At 39.4% G+C, this 24,731-nt stretch overlaps 1 protein-coding gene across 1 annotated transcript in view; it reads left to right on the top strand.

Moving 5' to 3' along the window:
• The window catches only part of LOC129720469 (uncharacterized), a 57,487-nt gene extending 33,725 nt beyond the window's left edge, over positions 1-23,762 (top strand). The window contains exons 2-7 of the mRNA XM_055671960.1: positions 19,832-20,287; positions 20,360-20,692; positions 20,746-20,964; positions 21,021-21,416; positions 21,476-21,814; positions 21,874-23,762. Of these exons, the coding sequence (XP_055527935.1) occupies positions 19,832-20,287; positions 20,360-20,692; positions 20,746-20,964; positions 21,021-21,416; positions 21,476-21,814; positions 21,874-22,319 (2,189 nt within the window). The 3' untranslated portion in view covers positions 22,320-23,762. The remainder of the gene's footprint in view (positions 1-19,831; positions 20,288-20,359; positions 20,693-20,745; positions 20,965-21,020; positions 21,417-21,475; positions 21,815-21,873) is intronic.
• Positions 23,763-24,731: the final 969 nt, after the last annotated feature.

The raw sequence follows: 24,731 nt of genomic DNA on the forward strand, positions 1-24,731 counted from the left end.
ATTAACAAAATGCCGAACCAGTCATAATTGGAACGTATTATATAAAACATCTGCCCAAAAGCTATAAAAATCGAAAAAGTGAAGCATAAGATTTTGGCTATCATTACTGCACCATAGTCCGACAATGACATTGGTAGGTAGTGTGCAGTTTATAGAAAACCCTGCTTTTTAAATTTCAGTTCCAGGTCTATTTTCGTACAAGAATAAAGATCTTTCGTGATCTTTCCCCAGTCATAATTGGAACGTATTATATAAAACATCTGCCCAAAAGCTATAAAAATCGAAAAAGTGAAGCATAAGATTTTGGCAATCATTACTGCACCATAGTCCGACAATAACATTGGTAAATAGTGTGCAGTTTATAGAAAACCCTGCTTTTTAAATTTCAGTTCCAGGTCTATTTTCGTACAAGAATAAAGATCTTTCGTGATCTTTCCCATATTTTCCATTACATTATAGAAAAGTTATTGGTACCCATCTTTAATTGAACTAAAACACCTACTGAGTACAAAAACTGGCAAAGTTCCATGCATTCATAGCCAGAAAACTTAGAAAAATGCGAATATGCATATGAAACATAACAGAGTTCTAAGTTTATTTACGGAACGCCCAAACAATCGCATCAAATCTTAGTTATTATGATCTATTGTCAACCGGTAAACAAGATCTTAATATAATTAAAGAAAATTTATTTATGTGTAGCAAAATTTGTCCAGATTCTGTGCCGAACACGCATCAGTATCGGACGTGTGATCGGTGATCGCTCCGTTAGAATATAAAACAAAAGACGTGTGAACAAGTGTTGGCATTGTTTGCCTGGTCGAGTGAAATAAATCCGGGTTCAAGGTCGCGCCTTTGTGCAACTGTTTCGCATCGTGACTACCAGCTGGTGCGTAAGCCGATTTGGCTGCTGGCTGAATTGTGCTACAGCAGTGGACGAGACACAAAAGAGGAAAAAGAAGAAGCCATCAGTTGACAGTGAGTTGTATCGCTGTGTGGAGTGATCTCACACCTGGCTCGCTGCTGGTGGCTGTTTGGCTGCAACTTCGAACGATCGGACAACCAACCTTACTGGTAGGGGGAAGTAAAAAGGTACGTGCTCTTGTCGGCGCTAGTGCGCTAGACTTAGCGGGATGGATGTAGATCCCTCGCCTCCCGCGCCTCCATCCCCGAACCCCTCTGACCCTGACCCTTCTGTTACCCCCTCCCCTGTTCATTCTTCAGTCCCCCCTCGCCCCAGGCTTTACCCAGACGGAGCCCAGGGCAGCTATACTGTCTATTTTCGGCCAAAGGCGGGACCGAAATCGAAACAGTTGAACCTCTTGCAGATTTCTAAAGACCTGACGAAGGAGTACAAGGGCGTGACCGAAATTTCCAAGGTCCGGCCTAACAAGCTCCGTGTCGTGGTCAGTAACCTGAAAGAGGCCAACGATATAGCTTGCTCTGAGCTCTTCACACGCGAGTATCGCGTTTACATACCCGCACGAGACGTGGAGATCGACGGTGTCATAACCGATTCGAGTCTGTCCGTCGAGTGTATACTGAAAAGTGCCAATGGGTGCTTTAAGAACAAAACCTGTCCCGATGTAAAGGTGCTCGACTGCAAGCAATTGCGGTCAGCATCGATCATCGGTGGCAAAACAGTATACACCCCGTCAGACTCGTTTCGAGTTACGTTCGCCGGGTCAGCGCTACCAAGCCACGTCTCGATCCACCGGGTTCGTCTCCCTGTGCGATTATATGTGCCTCGCGTCATGAACTGCCTGAATTGTAAGCAGTTAGGCCACACCGCCGCCTACTGCTGCAATAAGGCACGTTGTGGCAAGTGTGGGGAGAATCATGCGAATGATTCCTGCAGTAAAAATGCTGAAAAATGCATTCACTGTGGGGAGAGTCAGCATGAGCTCTCGACATGTGCGGTGTACATGCAGCGACGGGATAAAATAAAGAGGTCTCTCAAAGAGCGTTCGAAGCGTTCTTACGCTGAGATGCTGAAGAAGACCGTTACCACTTCTCCCATTACATCAAACCCTTATGATCTGTTGTCCTCTGATGAAACCGATTCTGACGATTCACCAGCGGGAACATCTTACGCCAATCCTGGGGAGTCTAGAAAGAGGAAAAATATTTCCTCTCCTAAACTTCCCAGAAAAGGTCCTAAGATTTCTCAAAGTGAAATGAAAGTTACAAGCAAACCAAACAGTGCTGCGGAAAAACCGAAGCAAACTCCTCCTGGGCTTGCAAATTTAAAGTCCCAGAAGGAGTTCCTAGCACTGCCAGGAACATCTAAAACCCCAGTTGTTCCTTTTGCACATCCTGTTGATGAAACAAACTCTGGATTAGTGAAATTTTCTGACATTGTGGACTGGATTTTTGAAACTTTCAATGTACCCGATCCAATTAAAATTTTTCTTACAGCATTTCTCCCAACAGTTAGATCATTTTTGAAGCAGTTGACTGCCCAATGGCCCCTCCTTGCAGCGATTGTATCCTTCGATGCCTAATTCAACTGCGTATATGAAGGATTCTATCTCTGTCTTACAGTGGAATTGTAGAAGTATTTTACCAAAAATTGATTCGTTTAAAATTTTGATAAATAAAAACAAATGCGATGCATTTTCCCTTTGTGAAACTTGGCTTACTTCAAATATTGATCTCAACTTCCATGATTTTAATATTATTCGCCTTGATCGAGACACCCCATATGGAGGAGTACTTTTAGGGATTAAAAAGTGCTATTCTTTCTATCGTATTAACCTCCCCTCGATTCCAGGCATCGAAGTTGTCGCATGTCAAATGACAATACAAGGTAAAGAGCTTTGTATTGCCTCAATATATATTCCTCCCAGAGCACAGGTTGGGCAACGGCTGCTCTTTGATTTAATAGAACTTCTTCCCTCGCCACGTTTGATTTTGGGAGACTTCAACTCTCATGGCGTGGCTTGGGGTTCCCCTTACAATGATAACCGCTCCTCTTTAATCTATAACCTTTGCGATGACTTCGACATGACTATTTTAAACAACGGCGAAATGACACGTATCCCGAAACCTCCAGCGCGCCCAAGCGCTTTGGATCTATCCTTATGTTCGACGTCGCTACGGTTGGATTGCACATGGAAGGTAATCCTCGATCCTCACGGTAGCGACCATTTGCCTATTCTTATTTCAATTAATAACGGGTCAACTCGCATGCGACCAGTTGACATTCCGTATGACCTCACACGGAATGTCGATTGGAAGTTATACGAGGAAATGATTTCAAAAGCGGTCGATTCGATTCAACATCATCCACCACTTGAAGAATACAACCTCCTCGCGGGCTTGATTCTCGACGCCGCGTTGCAAGCCCAAACGAAGAAATATCCCGGCGTAACGATTAAAGAACGGCCTCCCACTCCGTGGTGGGACCAAGAGTGCTCCGATGTCTACACGCAAAGATCCGACGCGTTTTTGGCCTATCAGAAGGGAGGTATACCTGGCGACTATTTACGGTATTCGGAGCTTGATACCAGGCTTAAAAGCTTGGCTAAAGCAAAGAAACGCGGATATTGGCGTCGGCTCGTGAACGAGACGTCGAGGGAGACATCGATGAGCACTCTTTGGAACACAGCCCGAAGAATGCGGAATCGCGTAACGGTCAACGAAAGCGAGGAGTCTTCAAGTAGGTGGATGTTTGATTTTGCCAGGAAAGTATGTCCGGACTCTGTTCCTGAGCAAAATATTGTTCGTGATGCGTCTCCGGGCCACGACGCGATAGAATCACCTTTTACGATGGCAGAATTTTCAGTTGCCCTCCTGTCCTGTAACAATAACGCGCCTGGGTTAGATAGAATCAAATTCAACTTGTTGAAGAATCTACCCGGCAATGCCAAGAGGCGCTTGTTGAACTTGTTCAATAAGTTCTTGGAGCAAAACATTGTACCGCAGGATTGGAGGCAAGTGAAGGTGATCGCCATCCAAAAACCAGGGAAACCAGCTTCTGATCACAACTCTTCTAGGCCGATTGCAATGCTATCCGGTATCCGGAAATTGATGGAAAAAATGATACTCCGTCGTTTAGACCATTGGGTCGAATCAAATTGCCTACTATCGGATACTCAATTTGGCTTCCGCCGTGCCAAAGGGACGAACGATTGTCTTGCGCTGCTTTCAACAGATATTCAGCTGGCGTATGCTCGCAAAGAACAAATGGCGTCTGCGTTCTTGGACATTAAGGGGGCTTTTGATTCCGTTTCTATTGACATTCTTTCGGGCAAACTTCACCGACAAGGATTTTCTCCAATTTTAAACAATTTTTTGCACAATTTGTTGTCCGAAAAGCACATGCATTTTACGCACGGCGATTTGGCAACTTTTCGCATTAGCTACATGGGTCTTCCCCAGGGCTCATGTTTAAGCCCCCTTCTTTACAACTTTTATGTAAATGACATCGACGAATGTCTGGCAAATTCATGCACGATAAGACAACTTGCAGACGACAGTGTAATCTCTGTTACAGGAGTCAACGCTGCCGATTTGCAAGGACCATTGCAAGATACCTTGGACAATTTGTCTGCTTGGGCTTTACAGCTAGGTATCGAATTCTCTCCGGAGAAGACTGAGATAGTAGTTTTTTCTAGGAAGCATGAACCTGCTCAGCTTCAAACACAATTAATGGGTAAAACGATTTCTCAGGTTTTGGTACACAAATATCTTGGTATCTGGTTCGACTCTAAAGGCACCTGGGGTTGTCACGTGAGGTATCTGATGAAAAAATGTCAACAAAGAGTGAATTTTCTTCGTACAATAACCGGACAATGGTGGGGAGCCCATCCAGGAGACCTTATAAGGCTTTACCAAACAACGATATTGTCTGTTATTGAATACGGGTGTTTCTGCTTCCGCTACGCAGCAAACACACATTTGATCAAACTGGAGCGAATACAATATCGTTGTTTGCGTATCGCCTTGGGTTGCATGCAGTCGACCCATACGATGAGTTTGGAGGTCTTAGCTGGAGTACTACCATTGAAAAACCGCTTCTGGAGCCTGTCTTCTCGTATTCTTATCAAATGTGAGGTCTTGAACCGTCCCGTGATTGAAAATTTTGAAAGGCTAATCGAACTTAATTCTCAAACCCGTTTTATGACATTGTATTTCAATCACATGTCCCAAAATATTAACCCTTCTTCGAATATTCCAAATCGTGTCGACTTATCAAATACTTCTGATTCTACTGTGTTTTTCGATACATCCATGATAGAAGAAACTCGTGGAATCCCGGATCATTTACGCGTGCAGCAGATCCCCAAAAATTTTTCCAATAAATATCGAAACATTAACTGCAACAATATGTTCTACACTGACGGATCACTTCTTGATGGGTCCACTGGCTTCGGTATTTTCAATAACAATTTAACCGTCTCCCATAAGCTCGATAATCCTGCTTCTGTTTACGTCGCAGAATTGGCTGCAATTAAGTACACCCTAGGGATTATCGAAAAAATGCCCACGGACCATTATTTCATCTTTACGGACAGTCTCAGTTCCATTGAGGCTCTCCGATCGATGAAAGATGTTAAGCACTCTCCGTATTTCCTGGGGAAAATACGGGAACATCTGAGTGCTTTATCCGAAAAATCGTTTCAGATTACCTTAGCGTGGGTCCCTTCTCACTGCTCGATACCGGGCAATGAGAAAGCGGACTCTTTGGCTAAGGTGGGCGCAACAAACGGTGATATTTATGAAAGACCAATTGCTTTTAATGAATTTTTCGCACTTGTACGTCAGAATACGATCATCAGTTGGCAAAATGCTTGGACCAGAGGGGAATTGGGAAGGTGGTTACATTCCATAATCCCCAAAGTATCGACGAACCCGTGGTTCAAGGGGTTGGATGTAGGTCGGGATTTCATTTGCGTGATGTCCCGGCTTATGTCCAATCACTATAGATTTGACGCGCATCTCCGTCGTGTTGGGCTCGGGGAAAGTGGTATCTGTGCCTGTGGTGAGGGTTATCACGACATAGAGCATGTGGTTTGGTCATGCCCTGTACACCGTGACGCCAGGTCTAAATTAATAGCTTCCCTGCAGGCCGAAAGTAGGCAGCCGGCTGTTCCTGTTCGTGATGTCTTGGCGAGCCGTGACCTATCCTACATGTCCCTTATATACGTTTTCCTGAAATCCATCCACGCCCCAGTTTAATCCTATTCCCTTCCGCCTACATCCAACCAAACGACAAGAACACGTTAAGACCCCGGATCCGGAAACAGCAACTAGACCCGCACGATACTCTCAGGTCCCGAGGGAGACAACCCAATATGCCAGTCCGTAATATCTTGGCCCAGCAGCGGAACATATTCAATATGCTGCTTACCTATGGCGACGGAAAACCATCAAACAACAAATCAGTGCTTTTAATGCAAAACATTCTAGCTTTAAGTTAGATTTAGTTTCAGCTCGTAGTCGGCAGCGAGGATAAAAAATTTGCTTTTAGTTATTAAGATACTTTAGAAAGTAAGCTACCAGATATAATTGGCGCCGTTAAACATTAAATTGTATTTGTGCCGTGTCAAATAAATTATAGATGAGGAAAAAAAAATTTGTCCAAAAGCTAAGAAAATCGTAAAACAACAGCATATAATTGGGTAAAATGTTCGTACCGAAATTTCCATGGCAGGCGATGCGATCACATACATTTGTCACAAGCATGTTTAAAGATTCATAATGGCAAACAACACAGTTCTATCTACAGAAAAAAAGAATAATTAATTTCAAAACGGCCAACTTAAAACACCGGCCGCAAAAAATATGCAACACAATCCAATCCAATACGAGCCTAATGCGCACACAACACCGCTTATTTTGTGTTCCTGTGACCGAGAACGGGAATTGAAACAAACTATCTACGCACCATCATAAAGCGCACGTGTCGATTACTGAAAACGAACACGCAGCGCATAATTAAAAACAAAAAAAGTTTTAGGGGGACAAGGGGCAAGATGTGCACTCTAAGCTTCTTATCAAATTGTTAGGGCAAAGTGAGCAAAAAGCTACTGAATACATTTTTACTACATAGAGTAAGAATAATACTCAAGAGTTGCTACATTGGAAACTAAAGAAAAAGGTTATTTGAATATTTATAAATAATATCCTAAGCCACTAAAAAGTATGAGGCTGGTCGCGGTACGGGGTAGATTGGGCATACCTATGGGGCATAATGGGCATGTTCATATTTTTAGATTTCAAGCAAACATTAAACAATGTATCAATGTAACGTACAATCGTAGGTACCGAAACAAAGTTTTCCTTTCCTGTTTCACTATTTATACTCCAAAACAGCATAATTTTTTAGCCTTTTTCAATTTGAAAATTATCTATGAATTTGCCCGTATATAAAAATAAGGTTTTGGTCCATAAAACACTACTGTGCGGATGAAGGAATAATAAAACATGACAAAATTAAAATTTAGGTAACTTTATTTTAATGATTGTCAACAAACGAATCTGTTCAGCCTTAAATGTCGGCTTAACGTTTGCCGTGGAATGCCGTGTGCAATAGCCGCTAGGTTCACTGACATTCGATGAGAAATAACCGCGTCTATAGCAGTGGCCAATAATGACTGTGACCATTTTTTGCGCCCCGACAACCATTTGTAATTCCGAACCATTTTACTATTAACTGTTGCTAGCACGATGTTTACTTTTTTGACAGCACTTTCTGGTTTGTAGGTTATCTTTTCGTGCATAGGTATGGCAATTTTGCCCCTACCAGCACTGCCCAATCTACCCCATGAGAAACACTTATGAAAAAGAGCTGTTTTCAGATGATGTTTCATTTGAAAACACTGCATTATTTATTGAAACTGTTTGAATATCAATAACGATTATCGAAAATAAACTTTGGAGCCCAAAACGACATATACGCATGCAAAAACCCTTATTAAACCCCGCGCTTGTGAGCTATAATATTATACGCAAGACGTGCATGAATGGTACAATTGTTTATTGTGTAAAAACGAATTTGTTTTTTCCAGTTATTTTGAATAAAATTACATCTTCAGATTAATGTTAATGATTCAAATTTATAACAGTTCCAAAATTACTGCCAGAAACCTAGAAACAACATATGCCCATTCTGCCCCGTATGGCCATCTTGCCCCTTGTTCCCCTACCTGCCTGAAAAGCTATCAGTGATGACACGCACACCGACCAGCACCAAGCGACACCATCAGTGATGCCACATTTTCATCTGCATTTTGAGGCTCAGGAAATCTTGCCACCTTGGTGAAATTTTAAAATATCTGTATAAAAATCTGCATATGTACTGAACATATCCTTCTTGAAAAAAAAACGCGAAATAGCTTGTTTAACAAAATTTCGGTGAGTCATTCATAATAAAATCTCCAACAGGCTAAACAGCATTTATGTTATTTTTTGTTCACACATTTATTTGACACGGCACAATACAAATTATTGTTTTACGGAAACGGCATTTATGCTCATTATAGTTTTTCAACAGTATCAAGAAGTTTGATAGGCAACCTTATGGAAACCAAAAAAATCTGTATGAATCTGTATAGTTTTCAAAAAATCTGTAATCTGTATATGCAGATATCTGTATGAAAAATACGTAAATAATCTGTATAAATACAGATAAATCTGCATATGTTGCATCACTGGACACCATAGCACAACGCTATTCAACGGCCATGCTCTTCGCTCACATTACCATGATTTTTTTTATTCGTCCATATCACACCGCTAGCCAGCGCGACACTCCGAGTTTGCATTAACACTGGCACAGCTTTCATGGCTTCGCAATTTGATAATTTTCGAGCGTGGATAAATTGATCATTCCGACGCTAGAAGCACTAGATTTTATTAAAAACAGCACAGATCACATATGTCCACTTTTCAGCAAATTTGTCCGGATAAATCACTTAAAAATCGATAATTTATCGGAGAGGTTTCAGAGCACGTACCATCAATCAGCCGTGCTGCCAACGCTCTCCGAACGGTTTCGGATTTCCAGTCCGAAGCAAAAGTGGTGATTTCGGGTAAAAACAAATTCTAGTGCAACGGAGTTCGGACCTAAAAACGCTATGAAACATGGCAAAATAAATTCAGAATTGTTATTTTCAGTCCCCACCACGTACTCTTCCTTTGATCTGAGTACCCATGTCGACTCTACTCCTACCAAAAATATGTCCCTACTATAATAAAACTGGTCTGATTAACGTATGAACATTCTCTCCAGGGAACTGTAATTAGGTGATATTGTTAGGATGGAAAGAGGCTCGGTATAATAGAACAGTAAGTTGAAAATGGAAAGGTAAAACTTATACCATACAGAGAAATTAATCGGCAAAGTCCTAATCGACACTTGTCGCTTTTGCAACGCTAAACCTGCGTTTGTGGGGTTCTTACTCCATCTTCTTTGGACGTTTTTTTTTTTTGATAATGATAAATATTAGTAAATAATGAGTATGTGTGTCCAATCACAAATGGTGACTTCTCAACACTGTTAGAAATTTGTAATTTTAATTATTACTTGTCAAAAAAAGAAGAAGTAAACTTACAACTAACTTAATTGCTAACTTATTGGCTATAAAGAGAGCTTATCGTAGCAATTGAGGATTGCAACGATTTTTGTCGGAAACTGTTAATAATTTTATTTGACATAGCTTCTAATGTTTCAACACCAGTAAGTCTTTGTTATTCGAGTGTACCAAACCAAGGAGGACGTTTCAAAATCATTTTCAGAATTTTATTCTGAATCCTTTGAGGCGTTTTCTTCCTAGTTAAACAACAACTTGACCAGATCCACATAGGGGGAACTGGATGAAAAAAATTGGGTCCAGCTGAACATTCCTTTGTGGTATAGTGGGGCATCGAAATGTCAAATTTTTTATACCAGCATTTATATTACCGAGGGGTTATATAACGATGCAATAGCATTTTTACTTTTCTAAGTTTTTACAACATTCAGTGAAAATTTTAGGATGAACCCAAAATCGCGCAATTGATGATAAGGTTAGTATATACTGTTCATACACTTGTTCATACTGTTCATACAGAACAGTCACCTGACTGCTTCTGTTGGATAAAAAACCAAAATCTTTGAGTTTTATTACGAGTGCGGTATAGTATGTACTTATATACGAAATGATAGAATGATAACAACTTGGAGTTGCATATTCGGGATAACCATGACTAATTGGAAGGAACATTTGCATCTTTTTGAAAAATGAAACAAAAACCTGTCGAAACACTCATTTTTGGGTTGGCATGTGGTAGAAAACAGTAAACCACACTGAATAAAGTAAAGAATATTTTGAGCCCAGTATGTTTTAAAGGTTTTGAATGATACAGCGATGTTCACACATAACACGGTTGTAGACCTTTTCAAACTTAATGAATTTCACGCGTCAGCCGCAGAAACAACACCAAAAGCGTGAACATATTCATGTATTAAATACATCTTAGATTTTAATCTCCTAACAATATTTGTGCTCACTAAATTTACTTATCAAAATTAATTTATTGGAGAATTAGAATTTTGGTTTTCAAATAAAATCTCAATTTACAAACAGTTTTCGATGGTACTAGAGTTTCCATAAACATAACCCTTTATTTTATTTCAACATCATACCACAAGCGGTACAGAAATCTAAAATCAGTATTCTATTTTCGGCAGTATTTTGACGATTAATCAATCAATTTATGGCAATATTTTTTAGCAAAATTATTTTATTGAAAAGCGGAAAAAAATTCAATTTTTGCACCCCTCAGAAGGCATCAATATGCCTTCAAGCACTACTGAAATATTATTCAACTTGCAAGCAGTGCCGCCGGATTCACAGAATAACTCATACCTAACCGATAGTTTAAAACCAATAATGATGACTGTCTGTTCGCGCCAAAACTCCCGTCTCAGCTGGGCATTAGTGTCATCCGTGAGTGACCAGCTGAGGCCCAAGCGACGCTAGTTTGCGCGCGATTATTTTAATCTTTGTTCTGGCTCGACAATGCTGCCGCCCGAGAGGCAGCCTATAAAAGCGCTCTTCAGAGCAGCGCCAGTGTTAGTCGTTAGTGGTTAGTCGATGATCGTACGGTGGCAGCGCCGTCACGCTGCCCCTTTGTAAATATTGTACGGTATAGAATAAATGTAGTTAAGTGAAGATTTGCGTTTGCGTTGCAGTCCGAAAGAAATCTTCTCCCTGGGCCTTAATTGCCCATCGTGATGCCAAAGGGCAAAAATAGAACACAACGTAGGGCCGTGCGCGATCATATTTGGTGCCGTGACCAGGATCGCGCCAGTTTGGCATCACCCACGGGAAGTTTTTGATTCCGTCACGCAAGTGCCGAACAAAGTTGCTTTCGTCGGCGACGAGAGCAACTCGCTGCTATAGTGTGTCCAGCATCCAAGTGCCAAATTTACTGACGGGACGTAACCCTCATCGAACTAAACCTAAACGGATAGGTGAAACGTTGAAGTTTTTTACGTTTACGATTAATCCATCACGCGTTGAATGTCAGCCGACAGTTGTTAGTCGGTAGTCGGCAGGGAAACAAAGCCACCAGTCTTTGCCGTATGGCAATGGCAAAGAGAAACAAATAAAAATGTGCGGTGAGTGGAACCAATAGCCACTTGTACGTAGTAAAGTGAGTGGATTTCGAACTACAAGGTTGTGTGAAGGTCAGCCGAACGAATTTTACAAATTTGCAACCGACAATGTGAAAATTAATAGTGTGAAACATCTTCGGACAATGATTCACGTGTGCCGCTCAGTGCTGACCCAACGGCGAACAAGAAGTAGAAAGTTGCCTTCAACAATTGGCGGAGTATGCCGTTCGCTAATTTCAAGGAATGCTGATCAACGGAATGAATCAACATTTACATTTTCATCATGGACAGCCACAAGCTAAAAGTGGCCAGGCGGTTCCAGTAATCGATGCCTCTAGGGGTAGCGCGTTTTAGGTCAACCGCGGCGACCGAAAACTGCTGCCCCACAATCCTGTCTAGTTAAGTATTTATATTTATATGCAACAATGCAGTACGTTTACGCTGTGACAATTTTTAGTTCACGTCAGTTGTTACCTGACGTGCCTCCACCTTTCGAAGCGATGCCTCCAGGAGCCCTGCCTCCAGGAGCCCTGCCTCCTTGTGTTGATATTCGGAGCCGTGCCTCCACCTGCCGGACCCCTTTATTCGGAAAACGTTGAAACCCATGGGGTTTCAAGGGGGGGAGAATGTCGGCGCCAAAACTCCCGTCTCAGCTGGGCATTAGTGTCATCCGTGAGTGACCAGCTGAGGCCCAAGCGACGCTGGTTTGCGCGCGATTATTTTAATCTTTGTTCTGGCTCGACAATGCTGCCGCCCGAGAGGCAGCCTATAAAAGCGCTCTTCAGAGCAGCGCCAGTGTTAGTCGTTAGTGGTTAGTCGATGATCGTACGGTGGCAGCGCCGTCACGCTGCCCCTTTGTAAATATTGTACGGTATAGAATAAATGTAGTTAAGTGAAGACTTGCGTTTGCGTTGCAGTCCGAAAGAAAGCTTCTCCCTGGGCCTTAATTGCCCATCGTGATGCCAAAGGGCAAAAATAGAACACAACGTAGGGCCGTGCGCGATCACTGTCTTTTGTAGCAGATGACGTTTACGGTATACGGATTATAAACTACTTGTAATCGTTTAAGTGGATAAGCTGAATTAATGTATCCTAATTGGGTGCTTCATAGCTTATAAGAACTAGTATATAAATGTCCAAAAAGTCGAAACAAATCATGCAAAATCAGAGATTATCCCGCCTGATCACCAGACATATATAATGCACACCTCAGTATTGGTTACATATGCCTAATGATAATGGTTACTTGAATTTTAACGAAAAGGTAAAAACAGTACACCACTGTGGACTAACTGTAAAATTAGCTTAGGAACTGTCAAAGATTTTGCATCGGGTGCACCGGTTTATTGGGTTATATTGATGAATTCTACAAAATGCTAAGAACTTAAGTATATCGTTTTACTTTTGTGCATGTAGCATACACTATTGCACAAAAAACTCCATTTTTCGTTAAAAACTGAACATATGATAAATTTGACAACAGCTTTACTAGAGTGGTTCGCAAACACTGCATATACAGGAAAGTTGTACCCACAAAATAGAAAACGACATAAGTGATGTACTTATGTTTGAAAACATTTCTTTTTGTTGAAATTAAAACTGTAAAGCCCAAACAACATTCTTCCAGTTTTCAAAAAAAATATTATGAGCAACACTGCTCTTGAACGATCAACGTCAAAAGACAAGTATAAGGGCATCTTCACCGGTGGTGCAAATCGATGTTTTGTTCTATTTTTTTGGAACAAACTCAAATTCACTGAAGCACCGCTATTGCAAATTTTATTTTAAAAGTACCAGATCTGAACTGGGGTGACATTGCGCATCTCGTTTCGAGTAGCTCGTACAAAAATAAATGATCTCTGATGAGCGTTTTGTTAGGTTAGAAAATAGAAAAAATCGTTTGAATCGAGCTGCACAATGTCACTCCTGAAAAACTTTGAAACTCGTATACGTTTTGATCTATTTTTGTCACTTTCTGATCTTGAATTCGGAATAAATCGTTCTAAAACCCTTTGCACGCTACCACCAATTGCGAGTGGGTAAAATGATGTGGGAAAAACAAAACAAAGATTTTTCACATCAATTCACAATTCATTTTTGTGGTTTTTCCTAAGAAGACGACGAACAGCTCACGCCTTGGCTTAATTATTTGATTTGCAACCATCAGCCACTAGGTAGCCAAATGTGTTAGCTATCTAGCCTTCGTTAACCGCCTTAATTGTAGTGGGACAACCAAGAACGATCAGTCTCAAGAGGCCAAAAAAGTGTTTCCCGAAGACACTAAACTGAAAACGTTAAAATGCAGGCTTGTTACAATATTCTCAAAAACGAACCCAATATTCGACGAGATTGATGAAACGAAAACGCAAGACGATTATCTACGCGTTCAAATATTTTTCGAAGCCCTATTTGCAGCAGAAATTTTTCGTTTATACTAATCCATCCTGAAAAATGTCACCAATACTGAGGTGTGCATTATATATGTCTGGTGATCAGGCGGGATAATCTCTGATTTTGCATGATTTGTTTCGACTTTTTGGACATTTATATACTAGTTCTTATAAGCTATGAAGCACCCAATTAGGATACATTAATTCTGCTTATCCACTTAAACGATTACAAGTAGTTTATAATCCGTATACCGTAAACGTCATCTGCTACAAAAGACAGTGATCGCGCACGGCCCTACGTTGTGTTCTATTTTTGCCCTTTGGCATCACGATGGGCAATTAAGGCCCAGGGAGAAGCTTTCTTTCGGACTGCAACGCAAACGCAAGTCTTCACTTAACTACATTTATTCTATACCGTACAATATTTACAAAGGGGCAGCGTGACGGCGCTGCCACCGTACGACACTGGCGCTGCTCTGAAGAGCGCTTTTATAGGCTGCCTCTCGGGCGGCAGCATTGTCGAGCCAGAACAAAGATTAAAATAATCGCGCGCAAACCAGCGTCGCTTGGGCCTCAGCTGGTCACTCACGGATGACACTAATGCCCAGCTGAGACGGGAGTTTTGGCGCGAACAGACAGTCATCATTATTGGTTTTAAACTATCGGTTAGGTATGAGTTATTTTGTGAATCTGGCGGCACTGCTTGCAAGTTGAATAATATTTCAGTAGTGCTTGAAGGCATATTGATGCCTTCTGAGGGGTGCAAAAATTGAATTTCATCAATTGTTGATAGATTTCTTGCAGAAGAAAAGCATGTAGGACTATTCGGAGACAAAATAGAATAGTATCCTGAAGAACAATCTTTGAATAATATTTTGCCATTGGAATTACTTTGAGAATTATTCCATGATCGATGTTTAGCGTTAAAATCGCCGATTATAAAAATTTTTGAACGATTCCTGGTGAGTTTTCTTAAATCACCTTTAAAATATTTTTTCTGCTCGCGTGTGCATTGGAATGGTAAAAATGCTGCGGCAATATATAAAATCCCAAGTTCAGTTTGAACTTCAATGCCCAAAGTTTCAATAACTTTCGTCTCAAGATGGGGAAGAGCGCGATGTTTGATTCGGCGATGAATAACAATTGCAGCTCCACCGGCGGAACCCTGAATCCTATCATATCTATGAACCACGTAATTGGGATCATATTTTAATTTGATGTTAGGTTTCAAAAATGTTTCAGTGTTAATTGCAATATGCACATTATTAACTGTTAAAAAATTAAAAAGCTCATTCTCATTGGCCTTTAATGACCAAGCATTCCAATTTAAAATTTGGATTGTTTTATTCAAAATCATTGCTAAATTTTAAATTAGAAACAATTTTAATTGTAAAATTTGTGCCTATTTGAATGGCTTCAAACATTGATTTTGCCTGCAACATGGCGTTCATAAGATCGAACATTGCCTGTTGCAAAAAAGAAAGTACCTGTCGTAATAGGCCCCTGGCAGTTGACATTAGAAAAAATATTTTCGGTAGCAATATTAGCTGGGGTAATAGGTGTACAATTATTTTCTAACGTGTTTTGCTTACTACCAACATTAGGCGGTATAATGTTCGAGCTACCTGTGACCTGTGCATATGTTAAACGGGTATGCAAAGGAGTAGGTAAACTATGCGTCACTGGTAAGCTTGGAGAATTTTGTTTTGAAGCTTGTTTTAATTGGGAAATTGAATTTTGTTTACCTTGCCTTGCCTTAACAATTGCTAAACGGACTGGGCATTGATAAAAATTTGTCATATGGCTGCCGTTACAATTCGCACAGCGAAAATTTTTACTCTCTTTCACAGGACATGTGTCCTTTTTGTTGAGGTAGTTGAGAATTTTGAACCATGGCCATAACGTTGGCAAATACGGCATTGGGTGATATGCTTGTCACCTCCGCCAAACTTCCCATAAATTTCCCACTTTACACGCACATTATACAAAGCATGTGCTTTTTCAAAAAAAATTAAGTTGTTAACCTCATTGCGGTTAAAATGAATTAAATAATTAACAAGGGAAATTCCAGTTCTCTGACTGTTTTCGCCTCCTGATTTTTGTTTCATTAGAATTACTAGGGTAGGGGCTATGCCAAGTAATTCTGTTAAAGTAAGTTTGATCTCATCAACGGTTTGATCGTTGGTGAGACCTTTCAATACGACCTTGAACGGCTTGGCGCTCTTCGTGTCATATGTAAAAAATACATCTTTTCAGTTAAATACTGAATAAGACGATTACGACCCTTTATAGAGGCGGCTAATAAGCGGCATTCGCCTCTACGACCAATTTGATAGGTAACTTTAACGTCAGAAACAAACGTTGAAAGTTCCTTTTTGAAAATATTGAATTCAGAAGAAATAGTTACCACAATAGGTGGAACTTTTTCCTTTTTCAAAGAATTTACATTTTTTATAGTTTCATTACTCATAACTTCCATTTCACCAGCTTCTTGCTCAGGCAAATTATCAAAAGGATTGTCACTACAGACACTCGAAGTCAGGGCCGGATTTAGAAGCTGGGGGCCCGGGGCAAATTTGTTTGTGAGGTCCTATTTTCTTAAAACATTTAGAGGTAACGTTCTGCTGGAAGGTGACGAGCAAAAAAAAAAGGTCGCCCTAGGACAAGGGGGCCCCTTCAATCGGGTGGCCCGGGGCATTTGCCCCCCCTCAAATCCGGGCCTGCTCGAAGTGTCAGAAAGAGATGCCTCCCTTTTCCTTCCCGCAGCGATGCGAGGTTTCTTTTTCCGTCCTGCCATTTCAGGTGATACAAAAAAGTTAAAACAACTGTTAAATTAAAAAGTAGGTAGTCTTGTGAAAGACTGATGGGAAATAACTTTCAGGTAGTCTTTAAAAGACACACTGACAAAACACAAACTTTGAAGCTATAGGCAGTCAAAGACCAGTCCACAAGCAACCGAAAACACGTCTGATCTGTAGGACAGTTCAAGACGCACTGGTTCTTTGGACGTTACCTCTCAACTCCATACCAGCCATCAAAGGCTATGTATTTCTAGTTTTGTTTAGCTGTTAAAAAATTTAAAATAAACAATTTGATTTGATCGGCCATAGAATTTACCTCAAGTAATATTATGGAAGGCATATGACGATTGTGAAAAACAACATGTTTTATGACTCAGATAAAAAATCAGATAAAACTAAAATATCAAATGTTTTAACGCAAATCAACATAAAAAAGAAACAAAACAAGCATAAATACTTTAGCCGTGCATTATTTTAGCTTAATTTAATAGATGACATTACAACTTATATTTAGTTTTTAGATATCTTATCTTATGGCTGATTATAAATATTCGATTGTTTTACCTAATTAAGCAAGGTATCAGCTATTATCGTCAGGTTTATCCTATTAGCATTACTATCAACGTGGTTAATAAAATCTTAAAACACTGATGATTTGCTGCATCAAGATGCCTGCAATACAAAGAACCATCACGTTATAAACTGAAGCTACATACCTCGTAGAAATTTCGTCAACTTACAAAACATGATTAACGGTGCCAAAATAGACGCAGTATACACTACCCGTCATAAGTTTGGAATCGCTTTACTGAGTATTGCAACACCCCGAAAAATTTAGCATCACTTGATATGGGCAGATTAATGTAACTCTATCTCTTGATTTTGGAAACCTAGAGAGTTGTGGTCTTTAGCAAAGTTTCTCAGGAGGTCAAGGAGAGTATAGTTCGGAATTCAGCCACAACGCAGCGCTAGTGTGCATGAAATTTTGAGTATTTTGAACGCTATTCAGCTCAATAATCCCACCATTTAGAGAGTTGCGATTTTCAGCAAAGTTACTCAAGAGGTCAAAGGCTTGTAATTGGCGGACAGTATAGTGCGGAATTCAACCGCACCATAGCGCTAGTGTGCATGTAATTCCGAGCGCTTCGAACTTAGTTTAGCTCAATAATCACATCTTTTACACTTATGTGTACACATGACGAAGTGAAACCAATTTGAATGTTGACAATTTGATCACCACACACAATACGTAAGCTTGTGTGTGTTTATTCTAAAGAAAAAGTTATTTGACATAACATATAGCATGCGACTGTGTTGGCATGTTGACAGTTTGATCACCAACATTAACATATCGCGACTAAATTGATTACCTCGGCTGCAAACAGTTGCAGTAGACATACCTCTAATCCGATGATGAAGGATTTGAACAACACAGAGGGCATTTCGTATCACTTTCCGCTGCAAGCTGATGACCGAACACGCAACGACTTCGGCTCATATGCAAGCCGAGTGATTGTGACTGCAGTACATGGCGCGTTCGAGAAGGCGCGTGCACAATTATGCCACATTTTCATCTGTATTTTGGAGCTCAAAAAACCTTATCACCTTGGTAAAACTTGAAAAAATCTGTTAAATAAAATCTGCATATGTACTGGACATATCCTTCTCGAAAAAAAAAATGCAATATAGCTTGTTTAACATTTTTTCCGCGAATTCATTCATGCACACGTTTATGCGTAGCATATGAATATAATAAAACCTCCGACACGCTCCACCGCATTTGAGTTAATTTATATTTTTCAACTATGTAAAGAAGTTTAATTTACGACCCCATGAAAACCAAAAAAATCTGTATAAACCTGTATTATTTCCAGAAAATCTGTAATCTGTATATGCAGGTATCTGTATGAAAAATACGCAAAAAATCTGTATAAATGCAGATAAATCTGTATATGTGGCATCACTGCGCGTGCACGCCCCATCCAACGAGCAGACACCCGAAATGTATACACGAAGCCAAAAACATTCGCCCTGGTGGTTGCCGAAGTTGTCGAAGTCGTATTTCAATTAGGACACTGGGTGTTTTTGATTAGTGAAAGTGAAATTGTAATGAAAATAGCCTCAATGGAATAGTTTGGAACACACGTGGCGTTATACGTTATACCGCGTTGAATACGAAGAACTACATGTGCCCTAGCACCGCATAGTGGGGTAATTCAGTACTAAATTGTCTACCATGTAGAAGCCTTAATCATCCTGAACAAGTTTGCTGAACACCGCAACTTTCTAGCAGGTCGGAATCGTGAGATTAGTTAAGTTCAAAATACGACAAATTGTGTGCCAACTAGCGCCACATAGCGGTAGAATTTCACACTGAATTGGCCACCATACAGTAGCCTTTGTCCTTCGGAACAAGTTTGCTGAAAACCGCAACTTTCTAGGTTGTCAAAAACACGAGATATCCGCCTATTTCTGGTGATGCTTAACTTTTCGGAAGGCGTTGCAATATTCAAACTGGGTGTTGCAATACTCAGTAAAGCGATTCCAAACTTATGACGGGTAGTGTAGACTGATCTGAAAGCAGCATTTTGCGATAAACTCGTTAAACTTGGAGTTCCATCGGCTTTTGTTCAATGGTTCAAAAAAAAAAAAAATTGATGAATCGGACATTAATTGGTGAGGTATGGATTCAGTTTTCTGCACATTAAACAAATGTCTCTGAAGCACCGCAAGGTAGCAATCTTGAACTTCTACTTTTCATGTTATGTATCAATGATATTTATATACTACTTTCCGATGGTTGCCATAAATTGTACATCGATAAGAGTTGTGCATTACAAAATATGGTAGCGTTATTTGGTGAGGAGATAAGTTAATTAAAATGAAAATAAGGGCGCGTTACGATGTAAAACAACTGCGAAATTATGAAATTAGGAACGAAATTATTTCACCAGTTTTGAAAACCGTAAAGATCAATTTTTATCAGAATCGAAAAAAAATTACCAAATAATGTGAACTTTATTTCGTTACAGACAATGGAAAAAAATTGAACGTCGGTAATTTACCATTCGATGTGACAGAAAAAGAGCTGAAAGAGCACTTCAAAGAGTTCTCCGTGGAAAATGTCGAAATTTTCCACTACCTCAAATATACCATAGCTTTGCTACTGTTCAAGGATAAAGACACCGCAACTAAGGCGCTTAAAGCGAAAGATGGTTCTTTATTCAGAGGCCATCGTTTGCGTATGCACATTGAATACATTGCTATTTGGAATATAAAGAAAAATGTTTTTGTCTATGTTGTGGATGATGACACGACTGAGGAACAAGTTTACGATAAATTCAAGGATGTTACCGAAATAACAGGTGTGTTAATATTCCATCCGTTAGCCTACATTTCCTGTAAATCTCAGGAACAAAAAGAGGCTGCTATCAAAGAACTCAATGCGGAAGAGGTTACCGTTTACGAAGTTACTGGACATGATCAAAGTAAGCAAAAAAATATATTTAATATGCCCCAATTCAAATTGTTTCTGTTTCTGATTTTTTTTTTAATATTAGATCATCACATTGAAATCTGGAGGGCCGCCAAATTGTTCTTTCGTAATTTGACACGTGTATCATTGATTAATCTACCTGAAAGTTGGGTCTCCAATCAAGATGAGCTAAAAAGAGCAGTAGAGGGCAGTGGAACTTTGTTGGAAGTTAAAGTGATTAACAACAGTCACGGTTCTGTAGCTCAACTGTTTTATGAAGACGAAGAAACGGCTAGAAACGCAGCACTTTCCCTTAATCAGCAAATATTCGAAGGGAAGCGTATTCATGCGCTGCATGTTACTGCTGCCCTTATTCCAAATTATAAAACAAGTGTGTACCTCACTTCTTTAGATAAATGTAAGTTATAAAATAGTTGCAAAAACATTTTTTTCTAAATAATTTCGTTTTAGCTGTTTCCGAGGAAACTATTTACGATCATTTTGAACAACTTGGTGAAATAGAATTTGTTAGCCGCCGTAAGTGTGCCGATGAGCATGCAATAATATGCTTTAAGAATTGCAGTTCTGTAGAATCAGCACTGGAATGTAAAGCTCTTCCAGTCCCTAAAACAGAAAGTGATGAAACTGAGGACCGCAGTATCGTTGTAAAACGATATAATGGCCCTTTGAGTAAGTTTTCCATGATATATTACCGAATTATTGTTTCATGTCGTTCATGCTTATAGTCATCGACTTAAAACCGTCACATGTTAAGAAACTGCTCGAAGATGGCGAAGAATCCAAGATGCGACCACCACCACTCCCGTTGGCTAAATTATGGCCTATTTATGTATCTAATCTTCCATACACTGCTGATAAACGTGACATGAGGGACTATTTTTCAAGCGTCGGTGGACACATTAAGTTCATGTTTTCACCAAATATTCCAGCTTATAAAACCAGCCAAACGTCAATGGTAATGGCGGCTTTAATTTATTACGCTCGTCGAGAGCAGGCAACTGATGCAATTAAAGCATTTAACGGGAAGCACTTCCAAAACCGTTGTCTTCATGTGTTTCCAGGACGTAAGGATACGTATTTCAATCCAGAAACTTCAGTTCGATTAGTTCGTTTAACTATTGGTAAGTATATCACGATCAAGGCAGAGAATAGATGTTAACGTGTTTTATTTATTTACCAGGAGTCAGCGAAGAAAAACTGTTCGAAAAATTTCGCAAATTTGGTTTTATAGAATGTGTTGTAAAACGAAACAGGAATACTGCGTTGATTGAATTCCGTGACAAAGAAGTTTGCGATAAAGTACTTCAGCTGCCTGATAATGAAAAACCTGTTCGCTGTGGCATTGAACCATTAACAACAAAAGTTAACCGTAAAATTTTTAAAGAAAACGATGAAAAAATATCGTTGGCAATGCAAGAAATTATAGATAAAAATCCGGCAGTATTGGAGAATGTTCAGTCTAACCGATTCAGCGGTCCTCCACCGTTGAAGCGCGGTCGCTTCAATGGTCCTGATCAAAGTAATTGTGACGTAAAGGAAGTTTTATTCACATATTAAGTGTTTTTTTTGTTCTTGTAGATTTCGGCAATCGTAATGATTTTGGTTTAAATAATGGTAACAACGATTTCAGTAATCCACAAGTCATCCAAGATCTTTTGCGTCTAGCGTTTATTTCTGGTAAAAATCTGGGTGAAGGCCTGGCCAGCGGTAATAACAATCCTTTCAATAATTCTGATTCAACTTTATCGAACCTCAACCTCGCCAACGGATTTAGTGGTCGAAGCTTCGGTGTAGCTTCTGGTAATGGTAATTTCGGAAACAGCTCTGGTAACCGCAATTTCGGTCAAAATTCTGGCGGACGGAACAATTTCGGTGGGCAGAATCAAAGCAACAGAAATATTAACAGCGGTGGTAACTTTGGGGGACAAAAACGATTTGATGGATCTCAAAATAATCAACAGTCCCGAAACAACCAAAATCAAAACCGTGGTGGTAGTGGAGGAAATCCCAACCGGCGCTTCTAAAAATATTTACGAAACGTTTAATTGCTGCAAAAATGACTAAACTGGGTCAAATCAATTTATATTTTGACAAATGAAGCCCGTAATTGAATGGAAAATAGATCGGGTTGTTCCAACGAACAGAGTACATTACAACAAACCTTGTGACCGAAAATAGATGCAGCGTGGAAAGATGAGTAAAATCACTACGTTTTGAATACAATGTACGATTTGATGATGATAAAACAATATTGAAGATAAAATATTTTATTTTTACGATTCAATGAATTTTAGAATTTTTGATTTGATGTGTATGAAAACAAAAAAATGCATTGCATTTTGATACATTGCTAGTTTTATGATTGTAACTAAATCTAAGCGTCAATTCTATTTAATCGCACCCGAATACAATTCAACAGAAACAACATGAAATTAATATATTTAAACTTGAAATTGCTGACACTTATATTGAAAATTGCGCTTAATAATAATGTATTAGTACTTTAATCATTCTACCGGGAAACTCACAAATGTAAGAATATTGAAAAATATTATCGGTGGATATTGACGAATATTTTAAAACTAAACTGTTCACAATTGTGTGCTTTTGTATTTTTCTAAGATTCCCAACAGTTTGAATGGAAAAATTATATATAAAACAATATCGAATCTTATTATATTATGACAGTTTGTATTTTGCATCTTGAAAAATTACGAAAATAGCACGAAATAGTGCACATTTCCGCATCAACAAATCGTAGCTGTCAACTGGAGTAAAAAGCAAACAATGTTATCCATCCCTATAATGAGGAAGGTTTTCGGAAAAACAGCAAAATGATTATATTGATCATTTTCATGAGAGGTGGCAGCAACGTGGTGCAACATCGTAGCAATAGTTACATTTTCATTTCTGTCCATTTAAATAGATTCTACCCTTGTTTGAATAGTATAACAATGAAAATTGAAATTTTCGTTCTTGCTTTATTTTTACTACACATCTATTTAAAAAGTTTCCATAGAATGTGAATACTGACCAGTGAGGTTTGATCGTTCTATTGGGTTCTTCTAATTGGTTAACTTAAGAGTAATTCCACGCGTGCAGAGACGCCAGCGCAAACTGATGTACTTTTGGCAGCACATTTTTACGTCTTTAGCCGATTCTATTGAAATAAACCGACTGCAGCTGCAAGTCTAAGAATATTTTGGAAGCAGAGCGTAACGAAAAGTGCAAGTTCAATGGACATAAAAATGCGTCTTCAAGACACGGTGAATAAACGTTCAATACCGAAGGGTATAGCAACGCTTTAATATTAAATGGAAGCATAGTTTTAGTGTGGTAACATTAAATCAGTAGAAAATAAAATAAAAAGCTAAACAGACGCAAACAAATATGTTGCTAATTTCAGTAAAAACCTTTTGTCCTAAATTTGAAATGTTAATAGAATCCAATCCAGAGTCAAGTCATAATTTATTGTATAACAATTCCACAAAAACCAATATCCCGGTACCTGCCGAAAGATATTTCGCCGAATGTACCGATTCTTCGAGGACCATTTTTCCGAAGGATTTTCTCCCGAATGTACCTACCAATTGAGCGAAAATTATTTTTCTGAATGAACCTCTTCCTCGAAACATCTTTCTGAATGTAAATTTCAGCGCGATTTTTTTCCGGATGTAACATGTACATGTACCCACAACTTCCCCCCAAAAGATATTTTCCCCAATGAATTTCGAAAAACACATACTCAATTTTATTTAGGTGTTATTTATCTAGTTTCAAAAACAGTTGGATCATACATGTCATCGCCATCAGACGTATAAAAGTAAATTTCTCCGTATATCACCTTTACTCTTTGTTATTCAAACCCCTCTCGTTCGCTATCTACAAGCACTCGACTTGTGTAGTCATGGTAGTTATCAAACAATAGGAACGATAATCTTAATACTTCCAATAGCAAGCAACTGGTGACGATAGTGAGAAATGACCTCCACCAGTGGAAGCGGTCTAACAAGGTCACGTCGACTGATACCGGAATTATTGGACATTAGTAATGAGTTTGGTCAGCTAACTATATTGCAACTAGAAGCTACCGACAAAGGAAAATTACCCAACGCTTTTATTATCGGAGAATCAATAAAAAAAACCATCGGTGGAAACATCGAAAGTGGATCCAGCGAAGCAAATATGTCACGTTATATTATATAATACTTCGCACAAGTTAGAAAATTGCTGGTAATATCAAACCTTATCGATGGAACCGAAATTACCATCATTAAACACCCAACACTTAACATATCTAAATGTGCTATATCCTACTACGAGCTGTTAGACGTAGACGAAGAAACGATTTTGGAAAACCTCAAGGAACAAGGTCTCAGCAGTAAGACGAATAAAGAGAAAGAAGAACGAACGAATGGTTAATACGACAATCCCAA

The sequence above is a fragment of the Wyeomyia smithii genome, chromosome 1 (genome assembly GCF_029784165.1).
Source record: "Wyeomyia smithii strain HCP4-BCI-WySm-NY-G18 chromosome 1, ASM2978416v1, whole genome shotgun sequence".
NCBI classification, from domain to species: Eukaryota; Metazoa; Arthropoda; class Insecta; order Diptera; family Culicidae; genus Wyeomyia; species Wyeomyia smithii.